This window comes from Procambarus clarkii, chromosome 57 (assembly GCF_040958095.1).
Source record: "Procambarus clarkii isolate CNS0578487 chromosome 57, FALCON_Pclarkii_2.0, whole genome shotgun sequence".
Taxonomy (NCBI): domain Eukaryota; kingdom Metazoa; phylum Arthropoda; class Malacostraca; order Decapoda; family Cambaridae; genus Procambarus; species Procambarus clarkii.
The window spans coordinates 27,704,662-27,722,523 of NC_091206.1; the positions used below are offsets into that span (position 1 = coordinate 27,704,662).

The following is a 17,862-nucleotide window of genomic DNA, read 5'->3' on the forward strand; positions in this document are numbered from 1 at the left end:
GTGATCACTATGCAGTTTCTGCTTCCTATGAGGTACAGTGTGATGTACCTAATAGACATCAGAGACGGAAAATGAATATTCCATATGGTTTGCACGATCACTTTATTAATTGTATTTCAAAATGGTATCAAGATTACGAAATAACGAATGTACAAGCCTTCTCCATAGATCTCGTTGATACAATTACTACTTACTACGACACATGGGTGTGTTGGGGAACAAGCCGTAACCCTAGCAGAAGTGGGCAACACCTACCACCACCCAAGTGGGTCCTTGACCCCGTATTTGTTAAAGAACATGAACGAGTAAAGCAGCTTGGAGATACATACGAAAGAACCAAAGCACAAGGAGACTTGCATGCATTTCTAGTTGCAAATAGAGAGAGAAGAAACACATGAGCAACGTTATACGTAATAAACATCGGGAAGAGTTCCTACAACGTATAAATGAGCAAACAACACTTGTTGAAGTTTGGGAAAAGATACGAAAAATCTCTAGAAGCAGCCCAACCAAACCACTGCACCAAAGCCCACTAGATCAAGCAAACATTCTCCTTGATCAATGGGCACTAACATCAAGCTGCAACTCATTCCCAATTAACATACAGCACAAACTTAATGACACACGCCCCAACAGACAACGAACCATCAATCTTGCCTGTACAGCTGTTGACGTGTCGGACCTTAATGATGTAACTGAATGGGAATTAAATCATGCACTAAAGATGGGAAAATCAACTGCTCCAGGAGAGGACGGTATTACTTACAGTCTACTGAGATTAGTCTCACAAGTACCAGGTAATCCACTTTTAGTGTTGTACAGAATGAGTTTAAGTGAAGGATTATTACCTGATGCTTGGACAAAGAGTGTCATTGTTCCCATCCCCAAACCACACTCAGATAATTATAGACCCATATCTCTAACATCGTGTGTTTGCAAAGTGCTTGAACGGATTGTTCTTAACCGACTCATGAATCGTATACAGGGGCACCTGTCACCCCCAACTGTTTGGATTTATGCCTGGGCTCAGTACACAACACTGTTTTGCTGAGTACTTCGCACATATTGAAGCTTCCCCTCAAACAGTCTTCATCGACCTAGCAGCAGCTTTTGATACTGCAAACAGAGAAATCATACTGGAACAGCTTGCCGAGCTGGGAATACAAGGAAAATTACTGAAATGGATAAAGGGCTATTTGTCTAATCGAACAGCATGTTTTGTTTAATGGTGTTAAAAGCACAGAGAGCAAACATTTGATCTGGGAACTGCACAAGGAGGGGGTCCTCAGCCCGTTGTTGTTCAACGTTCTGATGCATAAACATATTAAAGATCTTCCAACTAATAATGAAGACACTGTCATTTGTTATGCTGATGATATAATTTTACAGGCTGCCTCCGAGCCTAGAATGCAAGTTCTGCTCGATGCTTTTGCTACTAGAGCTGAGGAATGTGGCCTCCTTATCTCTGTACAGAAAACTCGTGCCCTCATTCCATGTGGTATTCCACCACCCAATTATCATATAGATTGGCGAGCACTTGAGAACTGCGAGTCTTACAGATTAATGGGGACACCTTGTTAATGTTAACACCTGTTAATGGGGACACCTTGGTGTCCCCATTAACGACCCTGGGTACCTTTCTTCTCTCAAGAGGAGACTGTGGGAGAGATTAAAGCCCTTGCGGGTCTTGTTGGTGTCAATCATGGAATTAACGTGAGACTTGCTAGAATGTTTTATGTATCATTTATACGCTCTGTGATTGACTACAATGCTCTACATTTCACACTGTATACTGACAAAGAGCTAAAATCTCTTGAAACCTTGCAAAATTGAGCTATGCGTCTCATCCTTGGGGCTCCAAAGTCCACGAGAATACTTAATATGAGAGCAGAGTTAAAATTACCTACCATGTGTGACAGAATTTTGTCTATTAGCACAGTTTTCGGCGTGAAGGAATTGAGTAGATCTAGACAACACATGAAGTTTCAAGCTAAACTTTCTAATATGCTGCAGTCACCTGAGGTCTATAGAAGAAGAACGAAATCTGATTATGTATTTTGGTTCTACAAGGTAGCCAACTCTATCAAAATATTAAATATGTACCCAATTCAATTAATGATTAATCAACCAATTACTCCATGGGATAACTGGGATCTATCAGTTGATTTTGTAAATGCGCCCAAGAAAGATAGTGTGCACTGTACATTATTAAAACAGTTAACACTTAAAAGCATCACTGAAAGTACTCAGAGTATGGGTAACGATGTGTATCAGTGCTATACCGACGGCTCTGTAGAAGAAGGGGGACGATGTACCGGATGTGCATGTAACATATTTGAACAATCACGGTCAGCTGACTGGGTCCACCCGTCAGGCGGCGGGCACAACCTCGTGCCTCTGGCAACATGATCAGCTGATACCTCTAACTGTTAGAACGTCTTGACTTCCCCACGCCTCTAGCAATGTAATCAGCTGGGCGCTTCAGAGTTCGTTGCTGGCTCTTTGCACACCAGCTACCACCTCCAGGATCACTAACATCCCCACCTTAATGCTCACACGCACCAACTCATGCCTCAATGAGTTCTTGGCTCCTAGCCTAATATTCTGTCACTTAGACAATAAAATGATGAGTAGAAATATTCACAACATATAAAATATTCTAGCTCCCCTAGATCAAAAGGAGTAAAGGGAGGGACAATTATCTACCTTATTTCACTCCAACCACGAAGTTGACTCCTCCTCTGTTGAGGTTCCTGGTCCTGGCATCTGCTCTGCCATCGACTAGTTCCCACCACACACACAGGTTCCTCCGTCGCCTTCGTGGTAACGCGTCCTCACCGTGCTAATTCCCAACAGGTACTGCCTTCCTCCTCCTCTTCTCTGGGGTATTGGAGACAGGTACCTCCGTCGTCGTCCTCCACTCTCACTGGCACAGCCGACACCTCGCAGTCCAGCACAGCTTCCCCTCGCCTCACTGTCAGTAGATTTGACCCGGCCGCAGCTACTCGCTTGATGTAGAATACGTGGTCCTCTGGGCGTCCCAGACGTCACCAGCCCAACGTTCCCTCTGCTGTAGACTCTTGACAGAGCTCTTGGCTCTCTAATCCGGTCCGTCCTTTGGGCACTCCACGGAAGTTGGATGGCTTCTCAGACTGTCTGCAGAAGCGAAGCGGAGCTTAAATCTACTGGTAAGGGCTCTCTAGATCTGGAGCTCGCTCGAGCGCGTCTTCCCTCTATGACGGCTCGTGACGTACTCTTCCCGCCCAGGCGCCAGCCGCCCCGAGCCCTTCGCCTCGTGACGTCACACCGCCCGAGACTTCTCGTCATTGGTCACTTCTGGCACGTGACCTCACCTGGCCAATCAGGTGCCAGGAAGCGTCAGGACGTCTTGGTGGGAAACAGGATGACTCTACACCGTCCTGTGCCTCAAAAGGCGTAAGCCCCCTTGCATTATGAAACTTAGCTGGTCATTTTATAGCCAGCTTAATTGCGCTCCATGCTTTCCCACACATGAAAATGTTCCCTGAACATCAGAGAATACTTAGGGTACGGAGATATGATTCTTCTAAGCTGGGAAGGAAGAAATATAGGGGTGGACACCGTCACAGCTGCTACAGAAAACAGATTTGAAATTAAATTCCTATGGATACCATCACATGTTGGCATCTCAAGGCATGACACTGTTGATATGCTTGCAAAGACAGCCTGTAGAAAACCAATGGTAGAAATTTATATGAGTGTTTCATTAGCAGTGACAAAGAGAATACTTAAACAAATGTCTAATGAAGATCTCATCGACCTAACAAATTCACAAAGACCAGAAACTTGTAGCATTAAATATTATGATAGATATCGTGAGGAGACATTCACATATGGAACTAATAGAACAAGAACCCGGCAATGTGATATTATAGTGGCCAGAATACGACTGGGATATAGACGTATCTGGCAGCTTTCTCAAAACCCAAATGTCGAGTACACAATGTGTCAACTTTGTGAAAGAGAAAACATGCACTCTCTTGAACATTATATTGTAGAATGTCCCATATTGACTGACTTTCGCCCTCCTGGGCTAAGGTATGCTGAACTGTGTAACTACTATATGAGTACTGGAACAATTGATGATATATTGGTCTTGTACCCAAGGTTAACCATGTAATGTATCAATTATACAATGTATGTATGTAATGTGACTATATAACCTGAGCTTGTAAAAGCACCTTAATCACCTTCGGTGATTAAGTGCTTAATTGCACACTAGTTTCTCTATCAGCTATTTCACCCTGTCAGAGTAAAAGAGACAAATGTATGTGAATGCATGTGTGTGTATATGCATGTGTATAAAGTATATATGGAAGCTGATCAGAATTACATTTCACCTTTGTAAATGCACATTAATGACACTATGTAAAAGACACATCTAACATTTTATGTAGGGCATACGTAAATCTGTGCATCTATGTATTTACGTCTGTAGGTTAGCTTAGCATTTTAAAAGCACCGTATCACCTTCTGTGGTTGATTGTTCAATAAACCCTTGAACTATATGTTTAACACATCTCTAACCCTGTCCATGGAGGACAGAAGAAAATGTATATATATTGGTTAGCATTGTAACTGTGTGGCCACGTCAGTGGTGGAAAATAATAATAATAAAAAAAAAATTGCATCACCACCATCGATTTCATCACCACCAGCCATGGCATCACCACCAGCCATGGAGTCACAAGTTGCCATGGTGTCACCATATCCATTGCGTCACTACCATCCATTGCGTCACCACCAGCTATTGCGTCAACACCAGCTATGGCCTCAGCACCATCCATTGCATCACCACCAGCCATGGGGTCACTAGCAGCCATAACATCATCACCAGACATTGCGACCCCAACAGTAATGGCCTCGCCACATACCATGGCATCATCATCACCAAACAAGGCGTCACCACCGGCCATGACGTCAACACCAACTGTTGTGGAATAGGACTTTTAACTCAACTCTATTAATATTTAATTAAGAAATCGAAATACTCGAAGGACCACCCACTTTTGAGAAAATAGGGAAAACAAATAAATGGATTATAAGACTGACGCTGTGGTACCAGTGCCTATGGATGTTAGATTATTTGGTAATTATTTGAAGAGCATGAATGGACTGTAATAATAATTAATTGAGAGTTTAAATCCTCAAACTTCAACACTGGGGGGTATTACTAGAAATAATATATATCTAGGATAATGACTGGTGCTGGTTCGATACCAGTTGGTTAATTATATCAATACATATTATAGAATCAGAAATTAAATGTATATTCAATATGATGATAATATAGTAAGATTATTAAGCCTATTAAATAAATTGTCAAATCATAGGAAATTATATATGAAACATTGCTACACACTGAGAAACAAAATATTAGATTTATGTAATTTCTCTTAGAATATTATATGTATAAGAAATGTAAATACATAATAGAAATAATATTAGCATCAGTCAAAGAAATCTACGAAAGAGAGACAGTAAGGCTTAGTTGTAAGAAGACTTCACAAAACCCGTTTCACTGTTCGAATACTCGTAGACGTGATCACATTGCCCAAATAATGGATGATACACCAGTAGGGAATGTCGTGTGTAGAGGAAGAACTGCTCTGCTTGTCCTCACCAACACGCTGTAATCACAAAAATGTTATAGAATTTGACTGGGCTAGAGATTTATTCCACTATTCATTAAAACTTGAGAATAACGTGGAAAGAAACGAACTGTGGGAACCGACCTATGAGATTTATATTTATTTAATTTATATGAATTTATATTTACGTTAATTTGTATACTGCGATTGCAATTTGAATGATGTTAAGTGGACTGTATTTCTGCAATAATCTCATAATCTCACAAATCAATCCTCTACACATTAGGGGGGGTTTATATTAATTTAATTTATATATATGAAGCCAATCAAACTACAGTATTAACTACACATTATTAAACATTGAAGAGGTTCCTTATCTTATAGTACAGCAGGCCTTAGTCCACCAGGTATAACCAGGATGTAGACACCACATTTTCCCTCTTTGAGGTAGCTTCCATCATCCTGGTAACTGATGCACAAAGCATGCTTCCTCGTCTTGACCTGTCAAAAGGGCGCTAGCTGTATAGCCAGAATCCTATATATGACAGGTATATCAGAGAAAACACTGTACATGGAACAATGAAGACCTGGCTTAATTACCTTTAGTATGAGGCGATCTCGTGCTCTAACCGGGCCACCCTATATCCTGACATTAATGGCCATAAATGAATGATAAACGGGTTTCGGAAAGACACTTAACTTGAATTTGTTGACAGCGTGTTGATAATGGTACACCTTTGGTTTCCATAACACTTCGTCCAAGTAAAATTAACAGCAGCCGTATTTGCTCCCGTGAGCCTCTGGTCTAGTATAAACAATGGCTGCCCCTCCTTCTTCACTGACGCCTGGCTTACATTGTCCAGATGACAGAAAGTGATAGAAGGGTCACATTTACTCTACTTTGATATTGTTAATTAAGTTAATTTATATGAGATGTTTTATGATGGTAAAGTCCAAAGACTAATGTATTTAAGAATAATTCCTAGCAGAATAGCTGGTGAATTTATAATAGTTTGTGGTGATGATATCCCATTTTCTATAGATGGTAATTCCACTACAAGTTATGTTTTCTATGGGTTAACTTGTTTATACAATACAGCAGCTATTATTATCTGTCTGTATGATATTAAATGGTGTCGGATTTTCCGACATAATTCCCCAGGGGGCTGCTCACGGGTCGAAGTCCTCTTTAGAACAGACGAACACCGATACTCCTCCTTCGAATTATTAGATTAATTTGATGTTAGTAGTTAGTAATCACACATTTGTGCGTCTGTTCGTACAGGACGGATGTCCCGTACTAGAGTTGCAGGGGTTAGAAGTCTAATGCGATTTCATTTCCCTGTCAACTCTTGAAAGGCTAATATTCAAGCCTAATTACATAATATTTAATTCAGAAGACTGACTGTGATCAAGTACTACAGTCAAGTATGATTCAGGGACTGCAGTGAGATCAGTGACATTAGATATAACTTGAAGTTTGTTCAGGTAACTCGTCACTGATATATAAACACTGAGGCCCATGGAATACATCTTGATTAAATAATAAATGTATCAAATCAGTCATCATATATATTGGGGTTTAATTTAGTTAATTGATTCAGAAGATTGAATAGCTCATCATTAAAGTAAAGTATGGTTCTGAGACTGCAGTGGGTTCAGTGACATTGGTCGCAGTGACTTGTAGCTGTTTAAGCTACTGTTCACTGATTTGCCACTGAGGCCTCAAGAACTCACTTCAGCTTTAAATGATGCTACTAACATCAACCTCTGTTGGTATAGTCAGCTGTAATCTCCTTAGTATAATGCTACTGGAGAAATATAATCAGCTGACAAATTTAGATTTCTATTGGTATTGTTTATCTGCAGGCATAGGTCTCCTCAGGCTTGATACTGGGCCTGAGTGTAATTTACCTCCTGCAGAGTTTAACATGGTTATGCCCTGATATTTAGTAGGGCTACCGATGAATCGATGGCAATAGTCTGTCCCTACAAGGAGACCGAAGTCGGTGAGGTGATCAGACTTAATATTATCTGCCAATTTTATTCCTCTATTTCTCAGGAATTTGGCTGTTGCTCTCAGACCTTGAACTTGTAGGTCTGCTGGTATTTTGTCCACCACAATGGCTTGTACTTTACAGACGTACCTGCCTAAACGTACTGATGGTTGTACCACCTGGTAAACTTGAGGTCCTGCATCTGTTACAAACCCTGAGATGTTGAATGACATCTGGGCTACAGGCTTTAATTGTAGTTCATCTGCCAACTTTTTAGTGACATATGTTCTCTGGGATCCTTGGTCAAACAACCCACGGGTATGGACCTTGGCCTCTTATTCTGGATGGTAATTTGGGCACTAGGCAAAGTCGTATTACCTTTAGACTTTGCCGATTGGACACTCTTTGTTTGTTGCATTTTGCAGTACTGTACTGTGGTGGGAATGCTATCTTCCACCTTGGGTCTTGAATACGTTAATTTCGTATATTTGCACAGTGCTGCATGGTGCCTAGCTCTTCTACACCTGTTGCAGGTGTTGAATTGGGTATCACAATAGTCTATGTTGTGTGACTTGAGACACCTTGAACATCTCCCTAATTCCTGGAGTCGCTCAATACGAGTGTCTCTGGTTGGATAATTAGCACAACAGTATGTTGAATGTTTCTTTTTGCAGAACATACATGTCCCCTAGCCTACTGCACGTTTGGAAGTTACCGGTTTGGGTGAACTAGTAACAGTAGGCTTGGAGGATTCTGCTGCATTGTCATATTTTCTGCAACTTGATGTTTGAGTAATTGGTTGATGTTTATTTGGGGTAGTTGTTTTACCCTTTAATTGACTATTATTTTCCATTTCTGAAGGCTTGCATGAGGCTTTAACTTTCTCATTTGCACGTCGTTTGTTTATGATGGAATGCAAACCTTCAGTGATGTCCTGGGCTGTCAGGATGGTGTTATGTTGATGTGCATATAATTCATCTAGTATATCGCTGGACAATTTTCGTTGAAGGACTACTTTGGTCATCCATTCACTAGTAGTTATATCAACCTTAAGACTGAATGTTCTTAGTAGTGACTCAAACTCCATGCTGAAGGATTGTAATGAGTCAGCAGTCTGATCAGGTTGAGGTAAATCCAGCAATTGTAGTACTAGATGTATGACAGTTTCCTCATTGCCAGCATTATCCATATTAGCTAGTTGGTAAAGCCTTGTGGGGCTTGTGAGGGGGCTGCTCATAATGCTGAACAAGCACTGATGGTAGCCTAGGGCATAATTTCTGCACTCACTAGGCTGTAATCCTACCTCTAATAGAGGTTAGCACTTAAAATTAATACACATTATATATATATACAATCATACACACTAATGATTTGAGTGATAAACCAGTGTCCCTGGAAGTACCTTTTGGTTAGCTCTTCTATATCACCCTAGGATGGTAGAGACACTAATTAATCACTCAAAGGTGTAATGATCATAAGTAAATTATTATATATACAACTCAACTCGAGTTGATAAAAATTACACCCAAAATAGGGTCTGGACTATTCATTAATGGTGTTAGGTTGTTGAATATAGTACAACTGACTATGGTAATAATGGGACTAGGATGAACAATAATAGTTCCACTAGTCAATTGTAATTTCCTACCCTGTTGTGGGTTGGCAATTAGTAAATATTACACTGTGATCACTAGTGCAATATATATTAAATAATTCTCTATATTGGAGAAATAATATACACAATTATTGATAATAGCCTCTTAATTAGCCTCTGTGAAACTTCTAATATTATCTAGAAGTATTAAATATTATTAGTGACCTCGCGAAATAAAGTCCACAAAATTCGTGGATAATCTCTTGCGAAATTTAACACCACGAAATCCGTGAACAATCTCGCGAAACCATAGCCACTAATTTGGCTGGCTTCAATATTAGCGTTGTCATTTCACAGAATAACACGCCACCAAATCTGTGGGTGTGCATGAAACCGCTGATGAGGCTGATCTGAACTGAGCGGGGCTCGTGAACTCGTTCGAGGCCACGCCGCCGTCTTTGACTGCTGGCCTTTGTTTAAATCACACTGCACTAGTTTATTTAATGAATCCACTGGTTAACTGGTTCATCCGGTTCGAAGATGACCAAATAATGTGGGAACCAACCTGTGAGATTTATATTTATTTAATTTATATGAATTTATATTTACGTTAATTTGTATACTTCGATAGCAATTTGTATGATGTTAAGTGGACTGTATTTCTGCAATAATCTCACAAATCGATCCTCTACACATTAGGGGGGTTTATATTAATTTAATTTATATATATGCAGCCAATCAAACTACAGTATTAACTACACATTATTAAACATTGAAGAGGTTCCTTATCTTATAGTACAGCAGGCCTTAGTCCACCAGGTATAACCAGGATGTAGACACCACATTTTCCCTCTTTGAGGTAGCTTCCATCACCCTGGTAACTAATGCACAAAGCATGCTTCCTCGTCTTGACCTGTCAAAAGGGCGCTAGCTGTAAAGCCAGAATCCTATATATGACATGTATATCAGAGAAAACACTGTACATGGAACAATGAAGACCTGGCTTAATTACCTTTAATATGAGGCGATCTCGTGCTCTAACCGGGCCTCCCTATATCCTGACATTAATGGCCATAAATGAATGATAAACGGGTTTCGGAAAGATACTTAACTTGAATTTGTTGACAGCGTGTTGATAATGGTACACCTTTGGTTTCCATAACACTTCGTCCAAGCAAAATTAACAGGAGCCGTATTTGCTCCCGTGAGCCTCTGGTCTAGTATAAACAATGGCTGCCCCTCCTTCCTCACTGACGCCTGGCTTACATTGCCCAGATGACAGAAAGTGATAGAAGGGTCACATTTACGCTACTTTGATATTGATAATTAAGTTAATTTATATGAGATGTTTTATGATGGTAAAGTCCAAAGACTAATGTATTTAAGAATAATTCCTAGCAGAATAGCTGGTGAATTTATAATAGTATGTGGTGATGATATCCCGTTTTCTATAGACGGTAATTCCACTACAAGTTATGTTTTCTATGGGTTAACTTGTTTATACAATACAGCAGCTATTATTATCTGTCTGTATGATATTAAATGGTGTCGGATTTTCCTGACACGAACATGAGTGTTTTGGTCGGTAAATGACATAACGACGAGCTACCTACAGTAATAATTTATGTGATAGTGCACTACACATAAAATATACATAACGTAGGCTTGTTGGCACATTTACAGTCGCCGATATCACGTCAATTAGTCCCTGACGTTCACTGCTGTTGAAGGTCAAATTCGGGGACGCGATTATCTTCTCAGAAACGAGAATATACAGTAAGAAGCACTGTACGACCACGTATTATATCTGCAATGGCTACCGCTTGTAAATCTGTGTGTACTCGTGGCGGAGCCGTGTGCCGAAAAGCCACCTCCCCCATACCCAGAGGCCCGAACACGCATGCACAGAGACGCTCATAGCGATCTCGAGCTTAAACCAATTTGGTTTACTAGTAATTATTGAGGGAAATAAAGGAGTATGATTTAAACTATCGTCACCAGTAAATATGTTGAATAATAATACCTCTTCTCGCAAGGCAATTGCGAGAAGAGGTATTCGCATAATTCACGAAATAAATACTTCTTTCATAATGAACAATAATTTTAGAAAGAAAGGACAATTAACTGAACTCTATAAATCTCTAACATTCGTGGAAGACTTCATGTTTCAGTCTGCTATCGACGCTTGGTGTCAAGATGGCTGGGTAATTTCTATCTAAATCATGCCTGATATACCAACGATTTTAATTCTACGTGTTAGTGTTATTAGTAAATGTTAATATAAGGAGTTGAGAGGAGATTCTTCACCACCAGCCATGTTGTCATCACCAGCCATGGCGTCACCTCCAGCCCTGGAGTCATCCCCAGTCATGGCATAATCCCCAATTATGGCGTCACCACCAGACATAGAGTAACCACCAGTCATTACGTCACCACAAGCCTTTGCATCACCATCAGCTATTGCGGCACCACCAGCCATGGCATTGTCACCACCAGCCATGGCGTCACCACCAGCCATGGCGTCACCGCCAGCCATGGCGTCACCGCCAGCCATGGCGTCACCGCCATCCATGGCGTCACCACCAGCCATGGCGTCACCACCAGCCATGGCGTCACCACCAGCCATGGCGTCACCACCAGCCATGGCGTCACCACCAGCCATTGCATCGTCACCACCAGCCATTGCATCGTCACCACCAGCCATGGCGTCACCACCAGCCATGGCGTCACCAACAGCCATGGCATCATCACCAACAATGGCATCACCACCAGCCATGGCATCACCACAAGCCATGGCACCACCACCACCAGCCATGGCATCACCACCAGCCATGGCATCACCTCCAGCAATAGCATCACCACCAGCCATAAAGTCACAACCAGCCATGGCGTCATCACCCTTAATGGCGTCACCATCCATGGCGTCACCACCAGCCATAGCATCACCACCAGCAATGAAGTCACCATCAGACATGGCGACATCACCAGCCATTGTGTCTCCACCAGCAATGGAGTCATCACCTTCCATGGCATCATCACCAACAATGGCGTCACCACCAGGTATGGTGTCATCACCAGCTATGGCATCAACCACCAGCAATGGCATCGTCACCACCAGCAATGGCATCGTCACCACCAGCCAAGATATCATCGCTACCAGCCATGGAAGCGTGACCACCAGCTATTGCATCGTGACCACCAGAGAGGATCAACAACAACCCCAGTCTGTCCCACCAACATTGGTCCACCCAGGATGGACCCCAGGATGGACGGACCCCACTGGACCCCAGGTCGCTTCTCAAAGACCCATGGGAGAAAAAAGAAAGAAGAGGAGGAGGGAGGGAAGGGAGTTATCAGGGGAAAGCGCCGAACCATTACGATTATATAGCACGTGGAAGGGATCAGGATAAGGATTTGGGATGGGACGGGTGGAAAGAATGGTGCCCAACCACTTGGACGGTTGGGGATTGAACGCCGACCTGCATGAAGCGAGACCGTCGCTGTACCGCCCAGCTCAAGTGGTAGGGCTAGAAGAGGAGGAGAAGATAAGGCCAAGCTAGGACACGATGCCTAGTGTCCCTTCTTGGTGTCAGCATCATTGCATGGAGCGTAATTGCAAGACAGAATCGTTTGCCTTAACTGGCCGCCGCTCCAGCAAGCATGTTGCTCTGTTGAATGATTCCCCCCCTGTGTCGTGCAAACTTGATGTAGCTGTCTGAAGTGGCTCTCTGAAGGAGGCGTGCTGGAGCAACAGGGAGGCTGAGAATAGAATGGATTCTACGGTGCCAACTACATGGAGGTTTCGAAACTTGCAGTTCCCTTTATGCTGTGAAGAACCCCAAGATACGGCCATCATGGTGACAGACGTACGGCTAATTCAAGATCAGTTGGGACAACCGAATTCTACGGTCCTGAGCGCAGTGCAAGAAGTACAGTTTCCACGGCGTTGTTGTGCGTCAACGACGGAGAGGCGACTGATGCAGTTGTGTTGATGAAAGGCATCACAGGAATATCTACAAGACCAAGCAGTGATATCGCCCAACCAGAGACAACTGATGTCGGTCGTACTTGTAGGCCCCTCCTAGCCACTGCATACTCCGCCTCCATGCAGGTCGCACACCAAACCTGTGTCAGGTTAGGTTAGGGTCAGTAAGTTTCATTTCTTTGAACTGTAACCTGGGGCTGGTCCTCTCCCCGAGTTCGGTTGAGATGATCTACCGGCACAGCTGCTCTAACAAGGTGGTCCTTTATAGACTTACCTCGCCTCCAGGCGATCATGGGAGGGTTTTGTGGGAATTTTACCCAGGATGGATGTTCACTGTACGTTGCCCTCATCCATGTCCATACTTCCTGGAGTTTTATCTTAAGCTGTGCTGCAGGGTCGAGGAAAAAAGGGTTAGAAGAATCCATCTCTTGTCTTCCACTTCTTGTGTTCTAGGTCTGAGTAGCTCTGCCCTTGTTTTTCTCTGAGTTTCCCCTGGGCCGCATGTATTATTGTCTCTGGGTAAACAAAAACATATTTTTCAAACAAAAACAAAACAAAACAAACTGGGTAAACAAAAACATATTTTTGTTTGTTAGAGTAGGATGATGAAAAATTGTTTAGCTAGGATGTATTTTTTTTTTATAAAGTGTTCCCACCCAGCTTATTGGCATTAGCAGTGTTGCAAAAACTTTATTAAGGGGGGAATGGGAGATGTAACACCGTAAAGTTGTTTTGTATTTAATATATATCTAGAACAGGAGTCCAAGGGGTTGTCATAGCCAGGGGGTGGTAATGGGGGACGAGCTCCCATGACCTATAAAATGCTCCTATACGGCATGCGTCTCCAATAGCCTCTGACAACCAAATCCAACTCCTGGCCTACACGGGTGGCTTAGTCTTTAAGTTCGGCGGAACTGCTTTTACCGACAGGAGAAGGGGTGAGGGCGTGCCTCTGGCGCCTTAAAAACAGCTGCTCCGGGTAGATGGGACTCGATAGCCTGGGAAGGCAGCCCATCTAGGGGAACGAAAACCCTGATTATAAACCTCCGCTACCTTGCGGCCATACCCCTTTTTTGGGAAAGGCTTCAGGAGTCAACCTCGAGGAAAAACCCAGAGTTGGATCCCCGAAGGCAATTCGTTGTTGACGTCGACCTCGTTCTGGCAGCTCCTGCGACGTTGCTGGAACCATGTGTATTGGCATTTGCCTTTCTATTGGATAATTTCAGCAAAGTGGAGAGGAGGGACCTGCTGCATGGGTAACAGCTTCTTCAAATCTACCTACCCAGGCTTTGCGCCCTGTCAGGGCGCAACTCCATAGTCTTCCGAGACTGAAGGATGCCTACTACTACTAGAACAAGGAGTCACAGACAAGATGTCATGAGGCATCAGGTTGGCGGCCCCTAGTAATTAAGAAACTCTCACCTCTACGTGTTAATGACCACCAAGTGACCAAGGTCAGGTCATGGGAAGTTGACCTGGTCTCCGCTAATCTCATAATTGCAGGCGGCTAGCCAGGGGTGACCTTCAAACATGCAGCCAATTTAAGGTGTGGCTTGGTAGAGTGCCTGGGGCTATCTACTTGAGGGCGGAGTTAGCTAGTTGGTCCCCAATATATACCAGGGTATTGTACACAGAGATAGACAGAGAGACAGGAGAACAGCCAGCAGAGCAGAACCGAGAGACTCTCAGCCGGACGGGGCAGACAATTTCTATCAACTACAGTCCCCCCTCCCCTCTCAAGCCAGCTATAGGCAGACACTTGGTGAGTTGATCATGAAAGGTGACGTAGTCGTGTTTACTAGTGTTATGTGACAATCAGGGGGAAGACGGTTGTAATGGTCTCGAATTCTGGTGTAGTGATTCACTTGGTACATTAATAATGAACCTTCAGTTCGATTGCTGGAATTCTGATATATATCATGCTAAATAAATAATTGATTCATTTACTTTTAATTTTACATTAATTGTGTTCCCAAGTTCTTGGAATTTATGATATATGCAAAATAGAGTGTAGAGTACTCTTTAGTTAAAGAATCTTGTCTGGAACATGATTCCAGTTAAATCATGCTAATGATGACCTGTTGATATATTTTAGAGAATTTTGTGGTACCGACAAGTTCCATTCCTTGTCTTGTATATAATGGTCTTGAATGGATGGTGGCAGTCTACCTTCTACTATCTACTTTTCTACTTCTACCTCTACCACTACTTCCTATTCATCTCCGTACCCTCTCTCCCACTCTCCCTTTTACCTGACTACACTCCTCCCTGCTTCCCGGTCTAGTCCTCCCTCCTCCCTCACCCCAAACCCTCACTAATTACTGTTTTATTCATCTCTTGGGAAGGTCAGATCTCTGACTGGGAAGCGTTCAAAAGCAGTGCACAGGAAATCAGTGTCACAGATTTTAATGGAAAGGAAACATCTTGCATAAACGCCGAGTTAAATACATGGATTAACACCATTGAAAAATGCATGACTGATCACATTCCCGTAGCTCACCACATAACGCTCCCACACCCCCCAGCCACTGAGGCGCTCAGGACACTGCAAACCAGATATAACAATCTTTTACAACTCATAACACAACACGGGTGGACGGATGAGCGCAAAAGACTACAAAGGGAACTTCAAGATGAGCTGCAAGATCTATGCAAAACAGAGTACACCAAACAATGGGATGACCTAATAAGCAATATCCAAGTCGACTACAGAAACCCGGGGAAGTTCTGGAAAAAAGTAAAGACCCTGATGGGAAGCTCTTCTGAGGAAACACCCTACATCATAGACGCCTCAGGAAATAAACTCTATGAGGAGAGAGAACAAGAGCAGGAATTCAGGAAGTTCTGGGAAAAAATATTCAGGATAAACCCGGAAGAAAATTTAAATTTTTGCCCAATTAATGAAAGGGAAATTACAACTCAAGTCGATAACAGAGCTGCAGCACTACTCCCGACGCAAACAATAGACCTTAACAACATACGCGATGACTGCCACCTTATGAAACACATAACCATTGCGGAGGTCCATAAAACAATTATGGGTTTCAAGAACAAGGCGCCGGGCAACAGCAAAATAAATAAGATGGTATTATCCAACCTACCAGTGATTGCACTCCATCAATACACATGTATCTTAAATGCAGCTCTGGCATCTGGACTATTCCCCACATACTTCAAGAATGCCACAATACGATTAATCCCCAAGCCAGGTAAACCCCCAACCCAAACTGAAAACTACAGGCCAATTTCCCTCCTCGAAGTACCAGGTAAAATATTCGAAAAAATTATCAATCAGAGACTTGTGAAGTACATGGAAGAGGAAGGGAAGTATAACAGCAGGCAGCATGGGTTTAGACACCGCAGAGGGGCCCATACAGCTATAGCTCTGATCTACGAGCATATAGCTAACGCAGTGTCGAAAAAAGATCAGTGTAATATAGTGCTTAGGGACGTCTCGAAAGCCTTCGATAAAGTGTGGCACACAGGCCTAAAATATAAGATATCTGAACTAGGACTTCCTGAGAGATTTACAGCTACTCTCTGCAGCTTTATAGACAATAGAACTGCTAGGCTTAATATCGGCAGCTACTTGGGTGACGTAATAGAACTGAAAAGCGGAGTACCACAAGGAAGCTGCCTCTCCCCCACTCTATTCAACATATATACAGCTGACCTACCCCAACCCCAACATGGAGAATACATCACATACGCTGATGATGTTACCCAAATAATATGCCAACCGGGCCCATCAAAGCCGCTACTAGCCGACAAGACCAAGGCAGCCATTGAACTCATAAACAACTTTGAGAAGCAATGGAAAATTAGCACCAACAAACAAAAGTTCCAAATAATACACATTGCGAAAAGAAACCCTGACCCCATCATCCTTGATAACCAGCCCATCCAATATGCGGAGGTAGGCAGAATACTGGGACTTATGATAAATAGAACAGGGATACAAATTCATGTAAGGGACCGACTAAACAAAGCCAAAGCAGCATTAGGAAAACTGAGAAGATTCCGAAGCCTCAGTACTAACATTCAGATCCACCTATATAAGGCTCTAGTTCGGCCGCATCTAGAATATCCCCCAGTACCACTACACACCATAAAGAAAACTAACATGCAGAAACTGCAAGCAGTACAAAATAAGGCGCTAAGGAGAGCAGCAAAACACCGTCCACCATATGATCAGACAATCCAGGAGCTCCACGAACTCCTGAACATACAGCCACTAAACATCAGACTGCAGCACCAAGCCATCAGGGTATGGAACACCATCGAAATGTTAGAGGACCCAATGTTTGAAAGATTACTCCAAGATGAGACGCCCCGCTCCCACAGCTGGTGGCCCAGGAGCCTCGATTCTCTGGACGAAAACCCCGCCCCACAGTATATAATCCCAAGATGAGTTATATATGTATATATATGAACAGTTCATATATGTGTATGTATGAACAACTCGATAAATAATATGTATGACAACTCGATAAATAATAATAATAAAATAAAGAGCATTAAACAGAATACCGTGTGTGGAAGCATCGGAGTGTCTATATATGAATGCTTCACAGTATTCATCTATGGACATCCATATATGGTGAAACACATGTGAAGAACCTCTCACACACTCACAGCTCCCTGACAAGAGGGAGC

General features: G+C 42.7%; 1 protein-coding gene across 1 annotated transcript; it reads right to left on the reverse strand.

Annotated features, from left to right (window-relative positions):
- Positions 1 to 2,481: 2,481 nt before the first annotated feature.
- On the reverse strand, positions 2,482 to 12,372 carry LOC123773213 (uncharacterized). Its single transcript, XM_069306392.1, has 3 exons — positions 12,063 to 12,372; positions 4,746 to 4,969; positions 2,482 to 2,604 (listed from the first exon to the last, which is right to left on the reverse strand). The coding sequence occupies exons 1-3, from the start codon at positions 12,370 to 12,372 to the stop codon at positions 2,482 to 2,484; spliced, it is 657 nt and encodes a 218-aa protein (XP_069162493.1).
- Between the last annotated feature and the right edge of the window lie 5,490 nt (positions 12,373 to 17,862).